The 21,896-nt window shown below is 37.6% G+C and overlaps 1 protein-coding gene and 1 non-coding gene across 2 annotated transcripts; one reads left to right on the top strand and one right to left on the bottom strand.

Moving 5' to 3' along the window:
- Window positions 1-291: 291 nt before the first annotated feature.
- Window positions 292-397, bottom strand: LOC143552934 (small nucleolar RNA R71). Its single transcript, XR_013138731.1, has one exon. It is a non-coding gene; the product is annotated as a small nucleolar RNA R71 (small nucleolar RNA).
- Window positions 398-7,245: 6,848 nt separating this feature from the next.
- LOC143552917 (uncharacterized) lies at window positions 7,246-10,072 on the top strand. Its single transcript, XM_077043024.1, has 4 exons — window positions 7,246-7,536; window positions 7,699-8,283; window positions 8,470-8,737; window positions 9,834-10,072. The coding sequence occupies exons 1-4, from the start codon at window positions 7,246-7,248 to the stop codon at window positions 10,070-10,072; spliced, it is 1,383 nt and encodes a 460-aa protein (XP_076899139.1).
- The last annotated feature ends 11,824 nt before the right edge of the window (window positions 10,073-21,896 follow it).

Here is a 21,896-nt window from a genome sequence, read left to right as displayed (position 1 = left end):
GGAACTGCGCAATACCCTCCCACGTCATCCAGCTGATCCGAAGCTCAAACCAATTTCACGGGCTAGCACACGAGGACCCGTCCAATCACATCGAGATGTTCGTTCATACTTGCAATACTTTCAACATCGGAAATCTTAGCCTTGAGTCCGTTTATCTCCGTTTGTTCCCATTCTCTCTCACTGATAAAGCCTTCAAATGGCTTAAATCTCTGCCGACCGGCTCCGTCACCACTTGGGCTGGTTTGCAAGAGAAATTCATGAATATATTCTTTCCCCCTTCCAAATCTGCGCATATCGGCGACGAAATCTGTTCTTTCCGTATGAGGGGTGATGAATCTTTTTGCGAGGCTTGGGAGAGATTTAAGGACCTGCTTCTTAGCTGTCCTCATCATGGTCTAGAGACATGGATGCTCGTGAGAAGTTCTATAATGGGGCGACACAGCACACTCGAGAGATGCTCAACCAGACGGCCAATGGAAATCTGCTGAAGAACAAACTCCCTGCCGAGTGCTTTGATCTGTTTGAGGACCTTGTCGCGAGCTATGAGGGGTGAGAGACTAGGGCCCCAGCCACTACTGCCAAAGGATTGTACGAAGTAGATTTGAACACTTCACTCCAAGCTCAAGTTGACTTGTTGAGGAAAATGGTGAATGATCTTACGGTGAAGAGTGTTGCAAAGTGTGAGATGTGTAGAGGTGGCCACGATATCATCTATTGTCCAGTGCCCATTTGTTTTGGTCAAAAATTGACAAAGGTAATTTCGTAACCAAATTAGTAATTGGGGCTTGGTGCTTGCTTGTAACGAATGTAAAAATGATAGAACACAGCGATTTGTTGCGAGGAAAAAACTCGTTATCCTGAGGATAACAAGAAAAAAACCTCGGGCATTGAAAACTATCACCACCGGTTTATTAATAACAAAAAGTGGTTACAACTGGTGGAGCTCAAACTGGATCGTGATTACAAAGAATAGGTACTGCTAAGTCTCATGTGATAAAGTAGCTGCCATTCTGATATTCTTGTTGTAGGACTTGGCTATTCTTTGTTGGTATGCTGCCATTCTGATCCTGGCGAGATCTCTAAGTTCATCGATGGTATCCAAGTCTTCGGTAAGACTTCGGTTGTTGGACTCAATATCCTGGATGCTGGTTCTTGTTGTGGGGATCACCATCTCTGTAGGGATAATAGCTTCGGCCCCAAACACCAAGGAGAAAGGTGTTTGACCCGTTGCAATTTTTGAAGTGGTTCTATCGGCCCAAAGAACAAATGGTAGTTCTTCAGCCCATTTTCCCTTCTTGGACCCCAATTTCTTCTTCAGATTGTTAATGATGATCTTGTTACTGGATTCTGCTTGACCATTAGCTTGAGGATGTACTGGAGTTGAAGTCACCATCTTGATTCCCCAACTTTCATAAAAGTTGGTTGTTCTGCTTCCGATGAATGTGATCCATTGTCACAGACAATTTCTGCCGGGATACCAAATCTTGTTAAGATGTTGCGTTTGATGAATGAGATCACATCCTTTTCTTTGACTTGGACAAATGCCTCTGCTTCGATCCACTTGGAGAAGTAATCTGTCATGGCCAGCATAAAGACCTTTCCACCAGGAGCCTTAGGCAGCTTTCCCACAATATCCATTCCCCACTTCATAAATGGCACGGGGATATGATAGGATATAATAGTTCAGCTGGTTGATGCAAGATGTTGCTATGTCTTTGACAAGCATTACATTTTCTGGAGAAGTTTATTGCGTCCTTTTTCATGGTTGGCCAGAAGTAACCTGTCCTTAGTATCTTAGATGCTAAGGCTCTGCCCCTAGTGTGGTTTCCACAATCACCTTCATGTATGTCTTTGAGAACTTCTTGTGCTTCTTGATGTTCCAAGCATCTCAAGTATGGACATGGAAGTGATTTTCTATACAAAACATTATTTAAGACAATGTACTGGGTTACCTTCATTCGGAAAGCTCTGGGATTTTCCCCTTCTGGGATCTCGTTATCCCGAAGGTACTGTATTATGGGATTGGTCCAAGATGCTGGATTATCCTTACAATTTGAAGTCTCTAAGACTTCGAGGTTATCCTTTGTTGCTGGAGTCAAGATATTCACGATAGGTATCTTGACATCTCCCGGTATTTTGAGAGATGATGCCAAATTTGCTAAGGCATCTGCCTCAGTGTTCTCTTCCCTTGGTGCCTGCACTATATCAAATGTTTCGAAAGACATAGCTAATTGCTTAACTATTTCTAAATATTTCGATAAGTTTTCTGCATTCACTGAATAAAAGCCATTGAAATGGTTAGCTAATAACAAAGAATCAATATAAACTTGAAGATACCTGACCTTCATATCCTTAGCTAATTGTAAACCAGCTTAAGGCTTCATATTCAGCCTCATTATTAGTAGCCTGAAATTCACAAGAAATAGATAGAGGTATTATGTCCCCCTGTGGCGATTTTAGCAGGATACCTAGACCTGTTACTCTTATGTTGGAGGCACCATCCGTATGCAAAGTCCAACTCTCCTTGACCTCTAATTGTTGAACTTCTTTTTCTACTTCTTCGAGTATATGCTGGCTAAAATCAGCCACAAAGTCGGCAAGTGCTTGAGATTTGATGGTTGTCCTTGGCTCATACAAGATATCGTATGCACTAAGTTTTACAGCTCACTTTGCCATCCTACCTGACATTTCTGGTTTTCTCAAAACAACTTTAATAGGATAGTTAGTTTTTACATGTATAGCATGAGTTTCAAAGTAATGTCTTAGTTTAGTTGAAGCCATTATAAGTGCTAAAATTAACTTTCAATAAAAATACCTGGATTTAGCATCTTTTACTTACATAATATATTTGATGTTGTTGACCTTCATGATCTTTGACCAGGACAGCACTTACTGCACTCCCCGAAACAGCTAAGTACAAAGATAGTGGTTCACCGTCAACTGGCTTCATCAGGAGTGGTGCTGAGGATAAGTATTCCTTCAAGGATACCAATGCTCTTTCTTGCTTTTCTCCCTATTCGAACTTTTGATTCTTCCTCAGGATATCATAGAAGTCTTTACACTTCTCTAAAGATCTTGAGATGAATCTGTTGAGTGCTGCTATTCTTCCGGTCAATCTTTGTACATCTTTGACATTTCTTGGTGATTTGATATCCAGGATAGCTTTGATCTGCTCAAAGCTTGCTTCTATTCCTCTCTTGGTGACCATGTATCCAAGGAATTTTCCTGCTTTGACCCCAAAGTGACACTTGGCTGGATTCAACTTCATGTTGTATTCATCCAGGATATCAAATGTTGTTGCCAAGTCTTTGAGATGATCCTCGGCCTTCTTTGACTTTACCACCATGTCATCTATGTAGACTTCCATCGTGTCCCCCAGTTGGTCTTTGAACATCATGTTGACTAGCCTCTGGTATGTTGCACCTGCATTTTTTAGTCCAAAAGGCATTGCAGTATAATAGTATATACCTGTGGGAGTCATGAAGGCTGTGTCTTCTTGATCTGAAGGCTCCATTTGAATCTGTTGAAATCCTGAGGATGCATCCATGAAGGTTAGCAGCTCGTGGCAGCAGTTGCATCCACCATTGAGTCAATGTGTGGGAGTGCAAATGGATCTTTTGGACAGGCCTTATTCAAGTCTGTGAAGTCCACACATACTCTCCACTTTCCATTCTTCTTTTGGACTACAACTAGATTGGCTAACCATCTGGGATATTGGACCTCTTTTATCATCTTGGTCTTGAGCAGCTTCTGCACTTCCTCTTGTATGATAATGTTTCTCTTAGGAGCAAACTTCCTTCGCTTCTGATGTACCGGCCTGAAAGGTTTATCTATACCAAGTTTATGAGTGATTATAGATTTAGAGATACCTGTCATATCTTCATGTTTCCAGGCGAAGGTAGAAGCTCTTTTCTTTAGGAAGGATATCAAATCCATCTCAATATCCTCAGCAATACTTGATCCTAGTAATACTTTGATCTCAGTGTCCTGAGGATCCAATGATACTATCTTTACATCCTGCTCTCTTGCTTGCAGGACCTTCCCTGGCTGTTTCTGTAACTGCTATGCTTGAGTAGGCTTTGTAGTCCACTTAATTGATGAAGCATAGCATTCCTTGACATCTTGCTGATCACTTTCAATTTTGATGACTCCCTAAGGACTTGGGATCCAGGGTCTGCCTAATTTACACATTGGTGATAAGTTGAGGGTACCGCCTTCATGCTGTGGATCCAGGGTCTGCCTAATATAACATTACAACAAGATAATGAGTCAATAACACAAAATATTTGTATAGAGTTAGTTCCCTCAATATATATTGGAAGTTTAATTTCTCCCAAAGTGTTCTTGGTCTTGCTACTGAATCCTACGAGAACTGAGGATTTTGGGGGTAATCTCTGTTTCCGGGATATCCATCTTCTTCAAGGCATCCATTTGGATAATGTTCACAGAGCTTCCTTCATCAACGAGTATCCTGCGCACAAAATAGTTAGCTATACATAAAGTGATTACCAAACCATCATGGTTGGGATCCACAAGATCATATCGGTCCTCCTCGTCGAAGGATATGATCCTTTGAGTTATCAGAGTGGAAGTGTGGAGAGGTCTTTCTCCGTTGTCCATTTTTGTTTCTCTGGAACGCTTCTTAGCTACTGAATATGAGGTTCCACAGATGTCGGATCCTCCTGAGATAAAGGATACAACCTTAGCTCCGGGTGGAGGAGAAGGTGCCCTTTCAGGTATCTTGACAGGATCCTGACTCTTGTTCTTGTTTTTCCCAAATAGTTCCTTCAGGTATCCTTTGCTGAGAAGATATCCTATTTTTTTCCGAAGTGCTATGCAATATTCAGTGTGATGGCTGAAGTCTTCATGGAATGCACACCATTTGGACTTGTCTTTGATGGATCCGGGCTTTTCATTTTTCTTAGGCCATCTGGCCTTGTCACCTAGATCCTGCATTGCACAAATCACACCACTAATATCAATATTCAGAGAATTTAGGATACTCTTCATCATCCTCATCCACAACATTTATCCTGGGATTATCCTGCTTGGAATAAGGCTTGGGCCTAGTGTACTTCTGTGGAGTGTCTGACTTTCTATTGGTAGATTCATATTTCGAGATAACCGAGCTTCCATGAGCTTTCTTGTCGTCCTCCAGCCGAATATATCTTAATGCCCTGTTTCTGACTTCATCAAGGTTCCTGCATGGAGTCATGACAAGGTCATCATAGAAAGAAGAATCCTTCCTCAGTCATATCTTGAAGGCTTCGACAGCAGCTGCCATGTCAAGGTTAGGGATCTCCAAAGCTTCCCTGCTAAATCTGGTTATGTAATCCCATAAGGATTCATTATTACGCTGAACAATTCTATATAAGTCACCTATCATTTTCTCAAAATATCTACTACAAGAAAATTGATTATTGAACAAATTAATCAAGTGAGAAAATGATGTAATATTGTTGGAAGGAATACTTAATAACCATTTGAGGGATGGCCCCGTTAATGTTGAGCTGAATCCCTTGCATAGGCAAGCTTCTTTGATATCAATGGGGATGGGGTTGATCTCCATCCTTTCTTTGTACTGAGCTACGTGTTCCTCAGGATCCGTAGTGCCGTCGTAGAGTTTCATGCCGGGTGTCTAAGAACTTCTTGGGGATCTCCACGTCACATATAGGCCAAGTAAACCTAGATAAATTATGGCTACCTGCGGGCACTTCAGCTATAGGACGTATTATCCATGGGATACTAGAAATCATATCTTTCATTTTCTGCAGTTCCCTGGCTATCTCGGGGGTTATCCCCTTATCCTGCACATGTCCACTGTTAGTGTATCAATTAGCATTAAATAAACTATTACCGAGGTCATGGTTAGGTCTCTGGTATCCTGAGCCTTAACGGCTAGTTCCTCCATTGAGGGTATCCTCAGGATAAGGCGACGCCTGCTGAGACGGAGTCCTTGTTGATTGTGTCCCCAAGGATCCGGGATTTTGAAGGATGGTTGATTCTGGAAAACCAAAATCAAGAACCCTGGGCATGATTGGAGTAGCCTCCTGCCCTGGCTTCTTTTTTATTCCTTCAATCTCCTTAAATAGCCTTGAGTTGGCCTTTTCTTGCGGCGCCATGTGTGTTTTGACCTGTTTCATCAAGCAAAAATATCATTGTTAGAAATAACCGGATCTACCCGTGTAGAGAATCCCGCGAATGGTGGAAGTTCTCCTCTAGGTTGAATATTTTTCTTCGGCAATGGTAGAGGTCCTGGGTTGACACTTGAAGCAGTAGTGACCACTGGAGCAAAGACTAAACTAGTTTTTGGTTGTGAGGCCATTGTCAAGAGAATGAAAAGTGATCGGAAATGAAATAAACGGATTTAATGGATTAAAGCACCGCGGGCCCCATGGTGGGCGTCAAATTGTTTTGATCAAAAATTGACAAAGGTAATTTCGTAACCAAATTAGTAATTAGGGCTTGGTGCTTGCTTGTAATGAATGTAAAAATGATAGAACACAGCGATTTGTTGTGAGGAAAAAACTCGTTATCCTGAGAATAATAAGAAAAAAACCTGGGGTGGTGAAAACTATCACCACCGGTTTATTAATAACAAAAAGTGGTTACAATTGGTGGAGCTCAAACTGGATCGTGATTACAAAGAATGAGTACTGCTAAGTCTCATGTGATAAAGTGTGTGCTATGACCAATGTTTGTAGCTCTATTTATAATGAATCAAGTCTAACAAACTTCCTATAATTATGGAAATAATTGACTAAGTGTTAATTAGCCGTTCCTGAAATTCCTCAATTAAACACGTTTTCCTTATCGGCCACGTTCTAATAACGGCAAGTGCGAGTCTTCGGGAGATCACAGCAACGGTCTTTGACCTGGTAAACAAGGAAAGTCTGCGAACAAACTGTTAGTATAATATAATTAGGATACCTGATATCTTGGAGGATAACGCATCCTGGATTCGTTCTGAACATAATATTTGCTGAGGATACTGAAAATCCGTGCCCTAACACCATTAATGAGAATCAAGAGGCGGTTGACTTCGTCAACAACGCCTTTCGATTTCAAAACCCCGCCTTTGGCGAGAACACTGGCTGGAGAAATCAAAATAATTTTCGTGGAGGCTAATCCGGTGGTTATCAGCAGCAGCAGCGTCGAGAGGACCTATTTGCACCGAGCGGTTCAGGCCAAGGGAATGCTGAGCATGATGTTACTGGTGAGAAGAAATCCTCATTGGAAGAGATGATGGCGGAGATCCTGAGGCGAGATGAACGTAGCCGAGCGACAAATGAGGCAAAATTCGCGGAGCATGATGCGATGTTGAAGAACCAAGCCGCGACTTTAGCTAATCTTGAGAGGCACGTTGGAGAGATCACGAGTCAATTATCTGAAAGAGCACCAGGAAAACTGCCGAGCAACACAGAGACAAATCCACGAGGATTCGCCAAAGCAGTGACGACTAGGAGTGGTGCAGGGGCATGTGACGAGCCCGTTATTCAGGAGGTGACTACTGGCGGAGTCGTCGAGGAGCCTGTGGTTGATGGAGAGGAGCAGGTAGACGAGAAGATTCAGATGGAGTCTCCACCGGCCAAGGTGCATCAGAGGCACAGCCCAGCAAGTACAGCACTGGCTGAGAAGCAATCCAAACCACCACTAAGAGTTTTTAAGCCCAAATTGCCATATTCTGGGAGACTTCAGATGGACAGAGACGAGGAGCAGAACACCAAATTCTTAGAACTCCTTAAGCAACTTCATCTAAACGTTCCATTCCTTGAGGCATTGACTAAGATGCCTAAATATGCAAAGTTCCTCAAGGACATTCTCACTAATAAGCAGAAGTTAGCTGAAGTCTCTTCCGTTCCTCTTAGCGTTGGATGCTCTTCTGTTCTGCAGAGCAAGTTGCCTGAAAAGATGGCCGATCCTGGGAGTTTCACGATTCCTTGCATCTTAGGCGATGATACGGTTAGTCATGCATTGGCCGACCTTGGGGCCAGCATTAACCTTATGTCGTATTCTGTTTTCAGTAGATTAGGTCTGGGTGAGCCGAGGCCCACGAGGATGAGCATTCAACTGGCGGACCGATCCGTAAAATATCCGCGTGGGATTGTTGAGAATTTGCTCGTTCGTATCGGCAAGTTCATATTCCCGGTGGACTTCGTTATTCTTGATATGAACGAGGATGATAGTGTTCCGCTCATCCTAGGCAGACCGTTTCTAGCTACCGCGCAGGCGTTGATCGACGTTCGTGATGGCAAACTAATTCTTCGAGTCGGGGATGAGAACGTTACGTTTGACGTTCGACAGTAACTCAAGCATCCCAAATCGGCTGATGACTCCCTATACTTCATTGATACGATCATGACTCATGTGGGGGAGTTTTTCAACGACATATGTGGAGGCTCCGCCTTAGACACACAGATTCTAAATATGGAGATTCCAAAGGTTGAGATGGTCGCCATGACCGAATAGCCCTCTGATGCTGACGCCAAGTCGTCCTCCCTTGATTCTGACATATCGACTGAGATCGTGCGAGTTGATCCGAAGGACCGACCTTCCATCGAGAGTCCTCCTTCTTCCTTAGAGCTTAAAGATCTACCCACCCATTTTGAGTATGCGTTTCTGGATGAAGAGAGGAAGTTGCCAGTGATTATTGCTTCTGCACTGACGGAGGGCGAGAAGATGAAGGTGCTCAGGACGCATAAGGAGGCTATTGCTTATAAGATTATCGACATTAAAGGTATAAATCCCTCATTTTGCACTCATAAAATCCTTATGGAGGATGATTTCAAAACTGTCGTTCAGCCTTAGAGAAGGCTAAATCCGAAGATGCAAGAGGTGGTGAAGAAAGAGATTATCAAACTCCTTGATGCAGGGATCATCTTTCCCATTTCTGATAGCCCATGGGTTAGTCCAGTTCAAGTGGTTCCAAAGAAAGGTGGCATGACTATCGTCACCAATGAGAGGAACGAGCTCATTCCCACTATAACTGTGACTGGGTGGAGAGTCTGCATCGACTATCGCAGACTGAACGATGCCACTAGGAAAGATCACTTTCCTCTTCCATTCATTGACCAGATGTTGGAGCGTTTGGCAAGTCAGCAGTACTACTGCTTCCATGATGGTTTCTCCGGGTATTTTCAGATCCCGATAGCTCCAGACGACCAGGAGAAAACCACATTCACTTGTCCTTATGGCACGTTTGCCTATAAACGTATGCCCTTCAGACTTTGCAACGCTCCAGCCACATTTCAGAGATGTATGGTGGCTATCTTTCATGACATGATTGAGTACTCCATTGAGGTTTTCATGGACGACTTTTCGGTGTTCGGAAGTTCCTTTGATCATTGTCTCTCTAATCTTGAAAAGATAATGTCTCATTGCGTTGATACCAACCTAGTCCTTAACTGGGAGAAGTGTCATTTCATGGTGCGCTAGGGCATTGTCTTGGGGCATCGAATCTCGAGTGCGGGGATTGAGGTAGATCGAGCCAAAATCGAAACAATCTCTAAACTCCCCCCGCCTACTTCCGTCAGATCTATTCGAAGCTTTTTAGGTCACGTTGGATTCTACCGTCGTTTCATCAAAGATTTTTCGAAAATCGCGAGACCCATGACTAAGCTTCTTGAGAAAGATGCTCCATTTGTCTTTTCTGAGTAGTGTATCGAGGCGTTTGATCTTTTAAAAGACAAACTCGTGAATGCCCCGATCATGGTTGCTCATAGGGTTGTCCAAAGGGTAAGACCCTACCCTTTAAGCAGGATGCTAAGCCTTGTCTTATTCGTTGGATTCTGCTTCTACGAGAGTTTGATATAGAGATCCGTGATAAAAAAAAGGGGCTGAGAATGTGGCGGCCGATCATTTGTCATGCCTAGAGAGAGATGAAGTTAAAGATGAAGGTGTTGAGCTCGATGATAGTTTTCCTACCGAGTGTTTGATGTTCGTTAAGGCACAGGATGCCGGTTACCCTTGGTTCGCCGATATCGCGAACTTTCTTGTTGACGGGTCTATCCCGAAAAAGATATCTCACCAGCAAAAGAAGAAATTCTTTGCTGACGTTAAGTTCTACATCTAGGATGATCCGTATTTATTTCGTATCGGTGCCGATCAGCTTGTTAGGAGATGCGTGGATGCTAAGGAGGGATGGCAGATTTGGAGCCATTGTCACGAGGGACCGACATGTGGGCATCACGTTGTGAGCCTCACCGCGAAGAAGGTATTCGATGCTGGATTTTATTGGCCATCAGTGTTTAAAGACGCGCATGCATTTGTCAGAGGTTGTGATTGTTGTCAGCGTATCGGTAATATCTCATCCCGGAATGAGATGCCCCAAAAATTTATTCAGGTTTGCGAGGTCTTCGATATTTGAGGTATTGATTTCATGGGTCCGTTCCCCTCATCTCGTGGGAACAAATACATACTCATGGCTTTTGATTATGTCTAAAAGTGGGTCGAGGCCAAAGCCTTGCCCACGAATGATGCCAAGGTTGTAGTGAGATTTCTTAAGGCTCTTTTCTCTCGGTTTGGTGTTCCGAAAGCCTTGATCAGTGATCGAGGTACTCACTTCTGCAACGTGCAGATGGAGAAGGCGTTGCAACGCTATGGAGTCACCCATCGGCTTGCGACCGCCTACCACCCACAGACTAGTGGGTAGGTGGAAGTGAGTAACCGAGGCATTAAACGCATTCTTGAGAAGACGGTTGGGCTAAACCGAAAGGATTGGTTCGACAAGCTAGATGACGCTCTGTGGGCCTTCCATACAGCGTGTAAAACTCCGACAAGTTCTACACCGTTTCGGATGATTTATGGGAAGGCTTGTCATCTACCCGTTGAGTTAGAGCATCGTGCCTCGTGGGCACTTCAAACGGTTAACCTCGATCTTTCGACTGCTGGAGATCATCGTTTTCATCAGCTGCATGAGTTAGAGGAGCTTCGTGATCACACATATGCGCATTCATATAATTATAAGCAGAGGACTAAGGAGTTGCATGATCAAAAGCTATGAGGTAATAAACAGTTCAAGTGTGGGGAAACCGTACTTCTTTTTAATTCTCAGTTGAAATTATTCCCGAGAAAGCTTAGGTCCCGATGGGCTGGACCATTCGTGGTCAAGGAGGTGTTCCCGTATGGTACGGTGGAGATAGAAGATGCAGTTGGAAGTTTCAAGGTAAATGGTCATCGTCTTAAGCATTATTTAGCTGAGAAATCGATGGAAAAGCCGAAGACGGGGTAATGTACCTCAATTCATTCCCCGACACTTAGGCGTGACGAAGGGGTCAGGCTGAGGACCCGCTAAACTAAGCGCTCTCGAGAAGCAGCCCGAGTTGTAGAGTTTTGTAGTTGTTTCGTTTATCTTATTTTCTATTAAGGATGTTTCTCTATTAACGACCGCTCGTACTCAATCTCCATTCGAGTCGGTCAATTTTAGAGGTATTCTATAAAAAAATAAAAATAAATAAATAAATAAAGAAAAATAATAAAACAAAAAAAATACAAAAATATGTTTATTCTTATATTTTCCTTTTGTTTTATACGTCGCTATATGCGAGCGAGTGTGGTTTAGTACAAATGGTATTTATTCGCATGATAGCTCTGATGGCGTGGTGGAATTTGCTCTCGAAGATCACAAGATTAAAAGACACCGCTATTTACCAGGGGAGTATTAGTTCTTTTCTTTCTTATTTTTAATTTTTAGAATAGTTTTATTTTTATTTCTTTTTCTTGTTCTCATCAAGGACGATGTTTTCGTTCAAGTGTGGGGATGGGAGTTTGTTTTACTTAGTTATACGACAAAAATAAAAAAAAATTAAAAACAAAAAAATTAAAATTAAAAAAAAATGTCCAATGTTTTTGAAATTCTGCGTTAACAGGAAATGTTATTATCGGATGTTTTGACAACTTCTTGGTGTTAAAAAATAGATATATATATATATATATAATAAATAAGGACAGTGTCAATAGGCCCACACGTAAGGTACTATAGCTGAACGGTTTAGACTCAGTGTTCGATGTGTTGGTAGGCTCAGCCTTTAAGAATGAAATGGCAGTTTGGTTGTTGACTTAATTGAACCCTTTAAAATACTTGATTTTTAGTGGGATACATATTAGACTATAGAAAATGGGATGAAAGGTCGGGTCATACTCAAGCCTTATGTTTAGTTTGATCATAAAAATTAAAAATTTTATAGAAATCTGAATAGACTAATCATACGATGCTTGGGTAGGTTTAACGTTAGGGTATGCCTAAGTAGCCTGTGATATAAACATAAATTTCATACTTCTAGTTTTAGTGGTTAACACTTCATAGGCGTATGGTTTTATAACCTTAAATCCTGTATTGATGGGATGCTCCAGGGTTCGGAGACCATGGGTATTTATGCGATATGTCATCTAGGTATTCATATCTCCTAAGAGGATTTATGAATATTAAAAGAGTTCAAAGAGCAAACCCGCAATTTTTTTGTCAAACATAAGTCATTAAACATGATCATCTCGTACTTCAAAGTACAAATACACTACTGACTTGATCATCCACGCTGTTAGTCATATGGGGTCCCTTTGCTCGCATCCTATTACCATTAAGAAACGGACCACAAGGGACACGTCATATGTAAACCCTACAGATGAATTTGTGCATACTCACCTATGGAGATGGACTTTGGGTATTGCTTGATAACGGGGGTATGCCATGTAGTGGGGAACACTTACTAGTTAGTTACTAAATACATACCTAAATCATATCTAATAGCTGCTAGGTAGACTTTAATGCTTAAGCTTAGATGGATAAACAATATCCTTGATCGTCTTTAGCTATTCTTATAAATGGTACAACATGTTTTGATCAACTAGATATAAGGTTTAAGTCAAATTGGGGTGGCTCAGGTCCGGTATAACCTCAAGAAATTGCTCTTAATTGTGGGTCCCACTTAGTCATACAAACTAATATGTTTGTTACACCTATTTGTCTCGGTAAGTATTAGGGGCATGGGTTTAAGTGGATCGCAATAGCGACAATCGACCTGATCTCGCTAACCACAACAATACTTTCAGACCCCAAAGCTATGCTTAAGTCGATCCAAACCAACACAACTATTGGACACCCAAACCTAACCGGCAAAATACTTAAACGGGAACCCACCCCCTTTGAGTAGCAAATGCGATTCCACCACTCCGTTACCACAGCGTCGAATTGTGATCATTTCGGCCATCTCATCAACCATTGCCACGTAACCATGCATACTCAACACCACCATTCATTTCCCATGAACTGTGACCTAACCATCTAACTCAACCATATACTCGTACTTCGAGATTGCTACCATTGTGATGATCCGAGGATACCCGCCATACTTAAAAAAGCCTAACATGTTTCCGCCATGCAATACTTTATCCCGCATCCTTGGCCACCAAAAGTCTATTCGTTTTCCGATCATCAATACTTTAATTTTTTTCCTCTCAAAACTCGTCAACCATGTTTAAATTTTTAAATAAATAAATTTTCCATGTATACTCTTACACGCTCATTTTCTTATAAACACCTCTTACTTGAATTTCAAATCTCGATTATTTTAATATAGTCAATTAATAAATATATATATTTATATATTCATAAAACATTCTGTTATACGAAATATATTCAAGTTGATTTTCTTCAAAACAATCTTACGACAATTCAAATAATTCATTTTTTAATTATTATTATTATTATTATTATTATTATTATTATTATTATTATTATTATTATTATTATTATTATTATTACTATTACTATCAATACTTTTATTATTATTATTACTATTACCATTAATATTATTATTATTATTACCATTAATATTATTATTATTACTATTCTAATAAAACCCTTAAAATAAAATATTTTGATTTAAACAATTTCTAAGCCGTGAGACTATTATATTATCATCAACGAGTTAGTTTATCTGGCGGCCTCTAGTTTTTCTAAAACATCACCCAATAGAAAATCTTTTACACTAAAAGTTTTTACAAACTTTGTTAAGCTTTAGCACTAGCTAAGGATATATTTTTCATGCAAATTATTACTTGAGTTATAAACATCACGTTTTTACGATCGATTTCCACAAACAATGTCAACAATCATTTCTTTTCCCTCCTTTATCAACGCCAACAAGTTTCGGATGAATAAATCATACCACCGCTCCTATAACAACCTTTATACCATAACCCATCTTCGAGAAGATAAACATCGCAAGCCATCTTTCGTTTTCCTTTCTTTCTTCTTCATACAGATATATTGTTATGTATATTATTCTGTTTGGATATTATCGAAATAATTTTACGTATCCATTTCTTTCGAAGGTTGTTTACAAAGTTAATATCGAGTTTGGTTGTTCGTTAATTAAAGAACTGTTTTCATGCATATTGCATCGGTTTACTTTGTTATTTAATCTCGTGGTCTATAACCGATTTTCCATAAACATAATTGTTTAGTGGAAGTTGGAACTATGAGCATGTTTATACACATGTTGAGTTTATTATTGTTACACGAATTGTTTTGGTTATTTTGTTCTATTCCCGCTAAATGTCTTATTCGAATCATTCTGTTATTCTCAATCTTAATGTTTTACTAATTTGAGACAAATGTTTTACTTTAATCTCGAAATTGTAATGACTCATTTTGTTACTATTAATCTCAATGTGGTTTTTATTCACATTGATATTTTATTGAAAATTTTTCAATAACTTAATCTACTATGTTATTTTATTCAAGTTTCGTTTATCTTACTCTCGAACCCAATGCTTACTGACTTATGTGTTTATATTTTGTTGGCTCAATGCCACGTTTATTTGCTCTGTTATTCTCAACTTCAATGTTTCGTTTAAATGATGTTCATGATCTTGATGTTTTCATTCATTATTATTTTAAGTCACGCTTAAACTCCAATTACATCATTTATTTCGTTTAAACTTCAACGATTTCACTTCAACTTAATATTTTCGCTTATTCTTAACCTCAAAATTTTTATACTGTTTATACCTTTAAAACCCACACAATGGGACGTATTATGTGGATCATCCGACGATAAAGGTAGTTATGGGTCGACACATAATTATCCAACTCCTCGCATGGAAAACATAATAAGTCCGGTTGTGTGCAATAACTCGAAACCTGGAATGATAATGAAAAATGGGACAAATGCAGTATGATAAGGGCATGGTGGATACCCCGCTGGTACATCCTATATATAAGTGTTCTTGTCATATTTCCTATTTGTAGCATCTTTCAGGTCATTTAAAGATCGATGTTATTGTTTTTTTTATTTAATTATGTTAAAACCTTTAACAACTCCTTGTATTAGCTGTTTTCTTTTAAAATTTTATTTTTATTTTAATTTCGGGACGAAATTTCTAAAAGTTATGAATCCTGTAATATTCGTTACTTTTCAAAACCGAAAACCCTACCCACTTTAAATTTTCGGTTTTGTTTATAAAGATATATAAATAAAGTTTCGTTTATTGTATTTTATATTCATCAATTTTTATTGAATTCATTAAATCGATCCTGTTAATCGTTTGCGTGTATCTTGTTCATTATAAATCGTTACGATTATATTCACGATGAATTTCATTTATAGTTATTACTATTATTATTGTTGTTGTTGTTGTTATTTTCGTTCAATTATTAAAACTTCGGGTTTTAACGTTTAACCAAATCACAATCTAATCAGGAATAATTCGAATACTATCCAAGTTATTAATTTTATTTATTTCATTTATAAACATTTAAAAGTCCGAGGATCAAAGTGTAAAATATAGTTTATAATCCGATTTAAATCAAACTTGAAAGTTCAGGGGTAGGAAGTGTAAATTAAATTCAAATTTAATACATTATATTAATATCATTTTCATTCAGCAGTCCCTTGCCGTTCGTTTTTCCGATCAGTGAGTCCGGCACCGGTGGGGGCTCCGGCCGACTTCAATTCCACTGAAATCATGTGTTTGACAAAATTAGTTTACCTAACGACTTTAGATTTCAACATAATACGTTAATCATTAATCAGTTTGTGTTATAACAGCCTGAAATCATTGAATTAATCCTGTAATTACCCGTAACCTTCGCCGGAATTTCGGCCAAGCCAATTAACACGAAACAACGAACGTACGTTGCAATTGATAGTATAAATAGGACTTTAGTCTTCGTCTAAACTCATTCCAATAATCAAACACATCTTTTGTCCTCTCTATAACTTCTGTTTTACCCTCCTAAGCTCCGAGCTCCGGCCACCGTCGTTCACCACTTTTCCGGTACCATTTAAGGTAATTGATATATGGTTTTGAATCGTTTTAATCCATTAATCATAACCCCTAACATAATCTAAACGAGCATGGAACTAACTCAAAAGAATCAGATTTTCTAGGGTTTTTGTGTGGAAGATGAAGTTAACAGAATGTATTTATATATTAATTTTCATAGCTATACTAATTAACATGATGGCTCAAATGGTTAAAGCTGGAGGGTATGAACTCAGGGACCCTGGTTCGAAACCCGGGTTAGGTACTCTTCCTTGTATTTTTTTTAACAGATTCTATTAATTATAATAATTAAATAAATTACTTAAAAATCATAAAATCATTTTTAACCCAAATAAATTTTTATAACTTTAATATAAATTATATTTCAACATTTTCCATATAAAAACCAATTTTTGTTTCATTAAAGTTCTTAAAAACCCGATTAAATGGTGAGCATTACAACACTTATGAAAATGTAAACAACTAAATAGATGTGGACCAGTTTCTATTGATACAAAGTCAATGTACTTGGGTAAGTATATGATCATACTAGATGAGAATAGATGAGGATGAGATACCAACCACCAAACATAAAATAAACACTTAAGCACATAGAGCATAATCATAATGCATGCAATAATTACACATAGACATAATTTGAATTGTGTTTTCAAAAGATGAAGAAATAAAATATGAGTAAAGTTGATAAGGTATACACGCTACCCCCAAAATATAAAAGATGGAAAATGGGGGTATGTAAACTCACCTGATATGTTACTAGGCAATTCACGCGAAAGTTTTTAAGGTTGTAAAGTTGTCCACGCCAAAACTTAAATGACGAAAAGCAAACACCGAAAGAGAATCCTTGTTGTGAGAAGAAATGTTGCGTAAACCTATAATTATTATTATCATAAAGACTTTAATTCCCATTTTGTGGTTTCCGTGTTTTGAATACTTGTTCAAAATAAATATTTACCTAATAACATGCACCATTGAATATTGTCATAGTCATATATATTTATTATTTTTAAGAAACAGTAAATTTTACAAATTAATTATATAAATACTTTAAATTGATTAATCATGTAATAAAAATAATAAATTGAAAAATAAATAAATAAATGACCAGTTGATTTGACAGGAGTAGGATACCAAACAAAATTATATTATTATTATTATTGCTTAACTAATAAATAAAAAGAAACAAATAAATAAAAGAAAAAAAATCATTTTTTCTTAAAATACACTGACAAATTTGGATTACACTAGAACCCCTAATGATTTGTAGTTCTAAATCTGCTTTCTATTAATGCTGTTCACGCTAAATATCATAGATTTTTATTTTATCAAACTTCAAAATCGGATTCAACGATATACTTATTACCTCAAATTGGTGCTGAAACGATGTGAGTGAAGTTTGGCCAGAAAACCCGACAGCGGCGGCGATGACTAACACCAATGTAGAGGAGTTTGATTAAGTGCGGGATAGGAATCAACGACTACGGTGTGCCCGAAAACGAGGGGATTTGCTTACATTTATAAGGTCGAAACGTGGTTTCAAAATTTGGTAAATTCCGTAATTTTCGCCGACATTAAATTGGTGTTAAATCACGAAATTTACTTCTAAAAACGTTGGCGAACGGTTACGAGTCAAATGGTATATTCAATTAGTCATTCCGGCTATAAATAGGGAGTTTAATGCTTGCCGGAAATCTCGTGACGTCCACCGGAATATATGCCACTGAAACGTGTCGTGAAGGTGTACGGATTATAGTTATAAATATGTTTCACAATGCCCCTTGTTCTTTGAGTAGTTTAACATTTAAATTCTAAACCTTAAATTTTTCAAAACAACCCCTCAACTTTCATAGATCCTATTATGTTTCTTCTTTTAACAATTTGCAAATCTCTTATTAATTCAATAAGTAAATTCGTAAATCGTAAAATGATTTCACGCATTAAGTAATCATATATAAAATAATCAAAATATAAATATAAATAAGTCGGGTTGCGGGTTTGAAAAATAACGAATGTTACAATATGTATCCTATAAAACTTCAAGTATTTATGATTTCAATTACAACTACAATTCACAATATGGACTTGTGTGTTTACTTGAGTACTACTCAAAATTACTTGCTCAGTGGTTGCCTCAATAAGTATGATCATACGCCCCTCTTTGCACTCAGGTCCATTTGTATCGAGTGGAAAAGGGCCTCTTTATCCGAGTAGGTTGGTTGTTACCAACTGGAAAGGACTTTACTTGCAAGATTACCCGAGTACGTTGGTTGATACCAACTAGAAAGGACTTTACTTGCTCGTTTATCACTTGTCCATGAATTGTATGATTTTTACGTATTATCTCAAACTGTGGGAATCTCACCAGCTATGTTCGTAGCTGAGTTTATTTTATACACATGTTACATGTGTAGAGATTACGAGGATGAAAGTTAGAAGGCACATAGCATGCTTATAGGATATTAAAAAAAACTTATCATTTTATTTATTTATTTGTTACAACTTGTAAAACTTGTGTTACATGAAGATTTAAATGAAATAATGTTATTATGGTCACCTAATAGTGTCACGTGTGTTTGAGCAATCTGTACATCACACTCAGACGTTTCCGCTTTAGCCGGGGTGTTACAGTGCGTTACTTGTATGAGGTTCGTAACGCTATATATTACCTCAAAATTCACTGTATACACAATATCAACTTAGTAAAAAAGGTGGCATATGCTTCCAAATTCAAATAGGCATGTCTACGCATTCACGTGTGTAGGTGTGTTTCTCCTCGGTATTACCATGAGCATCTACATTTTTGTATTCATTTACTAATCTATTTTTGGGTTTAGTGTCGGTGTCGTAACAAACCTAACTGATACCAACCTAATTCATGTCACTTTAACTATAAGTTTTATGTGACAATATTGTTTTAGGCGCTTACATAGATACTTTTTGGTTTTAGGGTCAGTGTCACAACAATGATAACCAATAGCGGTCGAATTCAAGGTTTTGCCACTGCAACATAACGGGTTTTAATATAGTTATGTTAAAACTTGTTACATATGAATGAGTATTTTAGATATATAACAATCATTATCATGCATTTGGTTGAAATTAGTGGAAGTGGTTCGAAAACAATTGTTGTTGTCTTGTAATAATATTGCAAGTGACTTAGACCTTTTTGAGTTTTTGGGTATTTGTATGTTATTACATATATATTAACTAGTTTTTTTACTCGGTGCGTTGTGTCGGATCAGGCCACTTATTTTCTCGAAATCTTAGAACATGTAAAGATCTACAAAACCATATCATTTGCGCGTTTCTAAAGTTTGAAACATAAGCACTTAAATTCTTAACAACTGTAACATTCGTTACTTTTCAAACCCGAAAACCCTACCATTTTTAAATTTCGGTTTTGTTTATATATATAAATACATATTATGATGTTCTCAAGTTTCGTTTCATGTGACACTCGTTAATTTATTTGAATTTGAACTTACATTTGTATTCGTTAAACTGACCCGGTTTGACGTTTCAATGTATTTTTGTTCATCGGTTATCATGAACATTATATTCCCGATAACTCACGTTATCGTACGTTCATTTTCTATTGGATTCCAAGGATTTACGGTTATCATTCGTCATTTTCAATTCATTCTGTGCAACCAATGAAAGTTAAGCTTTAACGTTTAAACAATTCGCAAACTAATTTGGGTATAATTTGGAAATTTATACAAACATATTAGTTTTATTTCAATTATGAAACTTTCCAAAGTTCAAGGTTATCTAACAACTATACTTTAATTTATGTTTTAATACTATATGAAACTCCAAGGGCCTTTTATGTAAATTAGACATAAAATAATATATTATAAAAAAAGCCCTAACCACTCAGCCGCCTCCATCATCGTTTTCCCGGCCAATGGTTTTCCGGCGAGGAAGTAGTAGCTCCGGCGACAATTTAGGCCACTAAAACGCGTGATTAACTCAATTATTTCGTTGTAACGACTGTAGGACTTAACGTCTAACCCGTAATCATCAATAATAACGAATAATTTCATCTAATTTGGCCATAATTTACGCTCTAACGGCTGGCCATTTTATTCAAACTCAATTAACAACCATTAAACGCTAATCCTTACAATTAAGCCTATATGCCGCAAATAACATCCGAACTCGTCTCAATCCTCAAATCAATCAAACAAACACTCTTTAGCCTCCGATTAATCTCTATAATCCGTTTTTCCGGCAAGAGGTGGTTCTCCGTTCATCAAAGGCAGTTTCAGGTAATCTTTATATGTATTTGATTCGTCACCAGCTGTAGAACGAAACCCCTAACATAATCTGGGCATTCATGGAACCAATTAATGAATTAAGAATCCAGGGTTTGGGTGGGGAAGATGAAGATGGAAGTTATAATATGAATACATATATTTTCTTTCTAATCTACAATCAAATATAATTCTAGCTCAGTTGGCTAATACTTGTGTATGGTTGCATAAATTTTTGTTATTTTTCTTAAATCTTTTTCTTACATATTATTAATCAAATTAATTATTAAAAAAATCATATTAAATCTAATAAAATTATTATAAATCAAATATAAAATCTATTTTATTGTTTTCACCTAAAAACCAATCTTTCAAAACTCGTCCATTTTCGTCTAAACTCGTTAAACCATTTAAAATTAATTGATATTTTTCCGTTACTCAATTAACGTTATAATTCATTACACCGTTAAAATTAGTTTATAATTCCATTACGTTACATTAATTCATTAAGCTTTTAATCCATTAATCTTAATTCGTCGTTAAACTCTAATTTATTAACTTTAATTCATTTGCTTTAAATTCATTAAATTTAAATTCTATAGCTTCGTTTACGTTAAATCTTAACCCGTTATAATTATAATTTGTTTTAACTCATTAGCATAAATATTATTCGAGATCATGATCGTCATTCAATTCCATACTCTGCAAAAATTACAATATTAAAATCATGATCCCATTAAAACATCGTTAAAGCTTAAAAACAATATAAAAATCCAAAATGCCTTAAAATAATAAAATATAACGCGTCATCTTTAAAACCAATAAGTAACTTTATTAATCCCGTTAATTAGTCTTTAAATGTTCGTATTTATTTTTATAGTTAGAGAGGTTCAATCATTTCTGGTTCTTTAACGCACGTTCGGTTACTTCGGTTTCGTTATCATGCTTATTGCAATGTTTATCTTCAATTTTGAAGTGAGTTTCTCACAACCCCTTTTTAAACGTTTTCATATTTTGGGGTAGCATATGTATCCTACAAAACTTCAAGTATTTATGATTTTGATTACAAACTACAATTCACTACATGGACTTGTGTGTTTACTTGCTCGAATTTACTTGCACGTGGTAGCCTCAATAAGTACGATCATACGCTCCCCTTTGTACTCAGGTCCATTGTATCAAGTGGAAAAGGGCCTCATTATCCGAATACGTTGGTTGTTACCAACTGGAAAGGATCTTACTTGCGCGATTACCCGAGTACGTTGGTTGATACCAACTGGAAAGGACTTTACTTGCTCGTTTAACACTTGTCCATGAATTGTATGATTTTTACGTATTATATCAAAGTGTGGG

The sequence above is a fragment of the Bidens hawaiensis genome, unplaced genomic scaffold (assembly GCF_021521415.1).
Source record: "Bidens hawaiensis isolate Kalapana, Puna unplaced genomic scaffold, B.hawaiensis_p1.1 tig00017050_1, whole genome shotgun sequence".
Classification (NCBI taxonomy): domain Eukaryota; kingdom Viridiplantae; phylum Streptophyta; class Magnoliopsida; order Asterales; family Asteraceae; genus Bidens; species Bidens hawaiensis.
This window is presented reverse-complemented; position numbering and strand designations above follow the sequence as displayed.

Excerpts from the sequence above, each read along its gene's own strand:
- LOC143552917 (XM_077043024.1), top strand. The coding sequence starts at position 7,246 with ATGGCGGAGATCCTGAGGCGAGATGAACGTAGCCGAGCGACAAATGAG. Across the intron at positions 7,537-7,698 it reads GAGTCGTCGAGGAGCCTGTG|ATGGACAGAGACGAGGAGCA; the intron begins GTTGATGGAGAG and ends GGGAGACTTCAG. Across the intron at positions 8,738-9,833 it reads TAAGATTATCGACATTAAAG|GGGCTGAGAATGTGGCGGCC; the intron begins GTATAAATCCCT and ends GATAAAAAAAAG.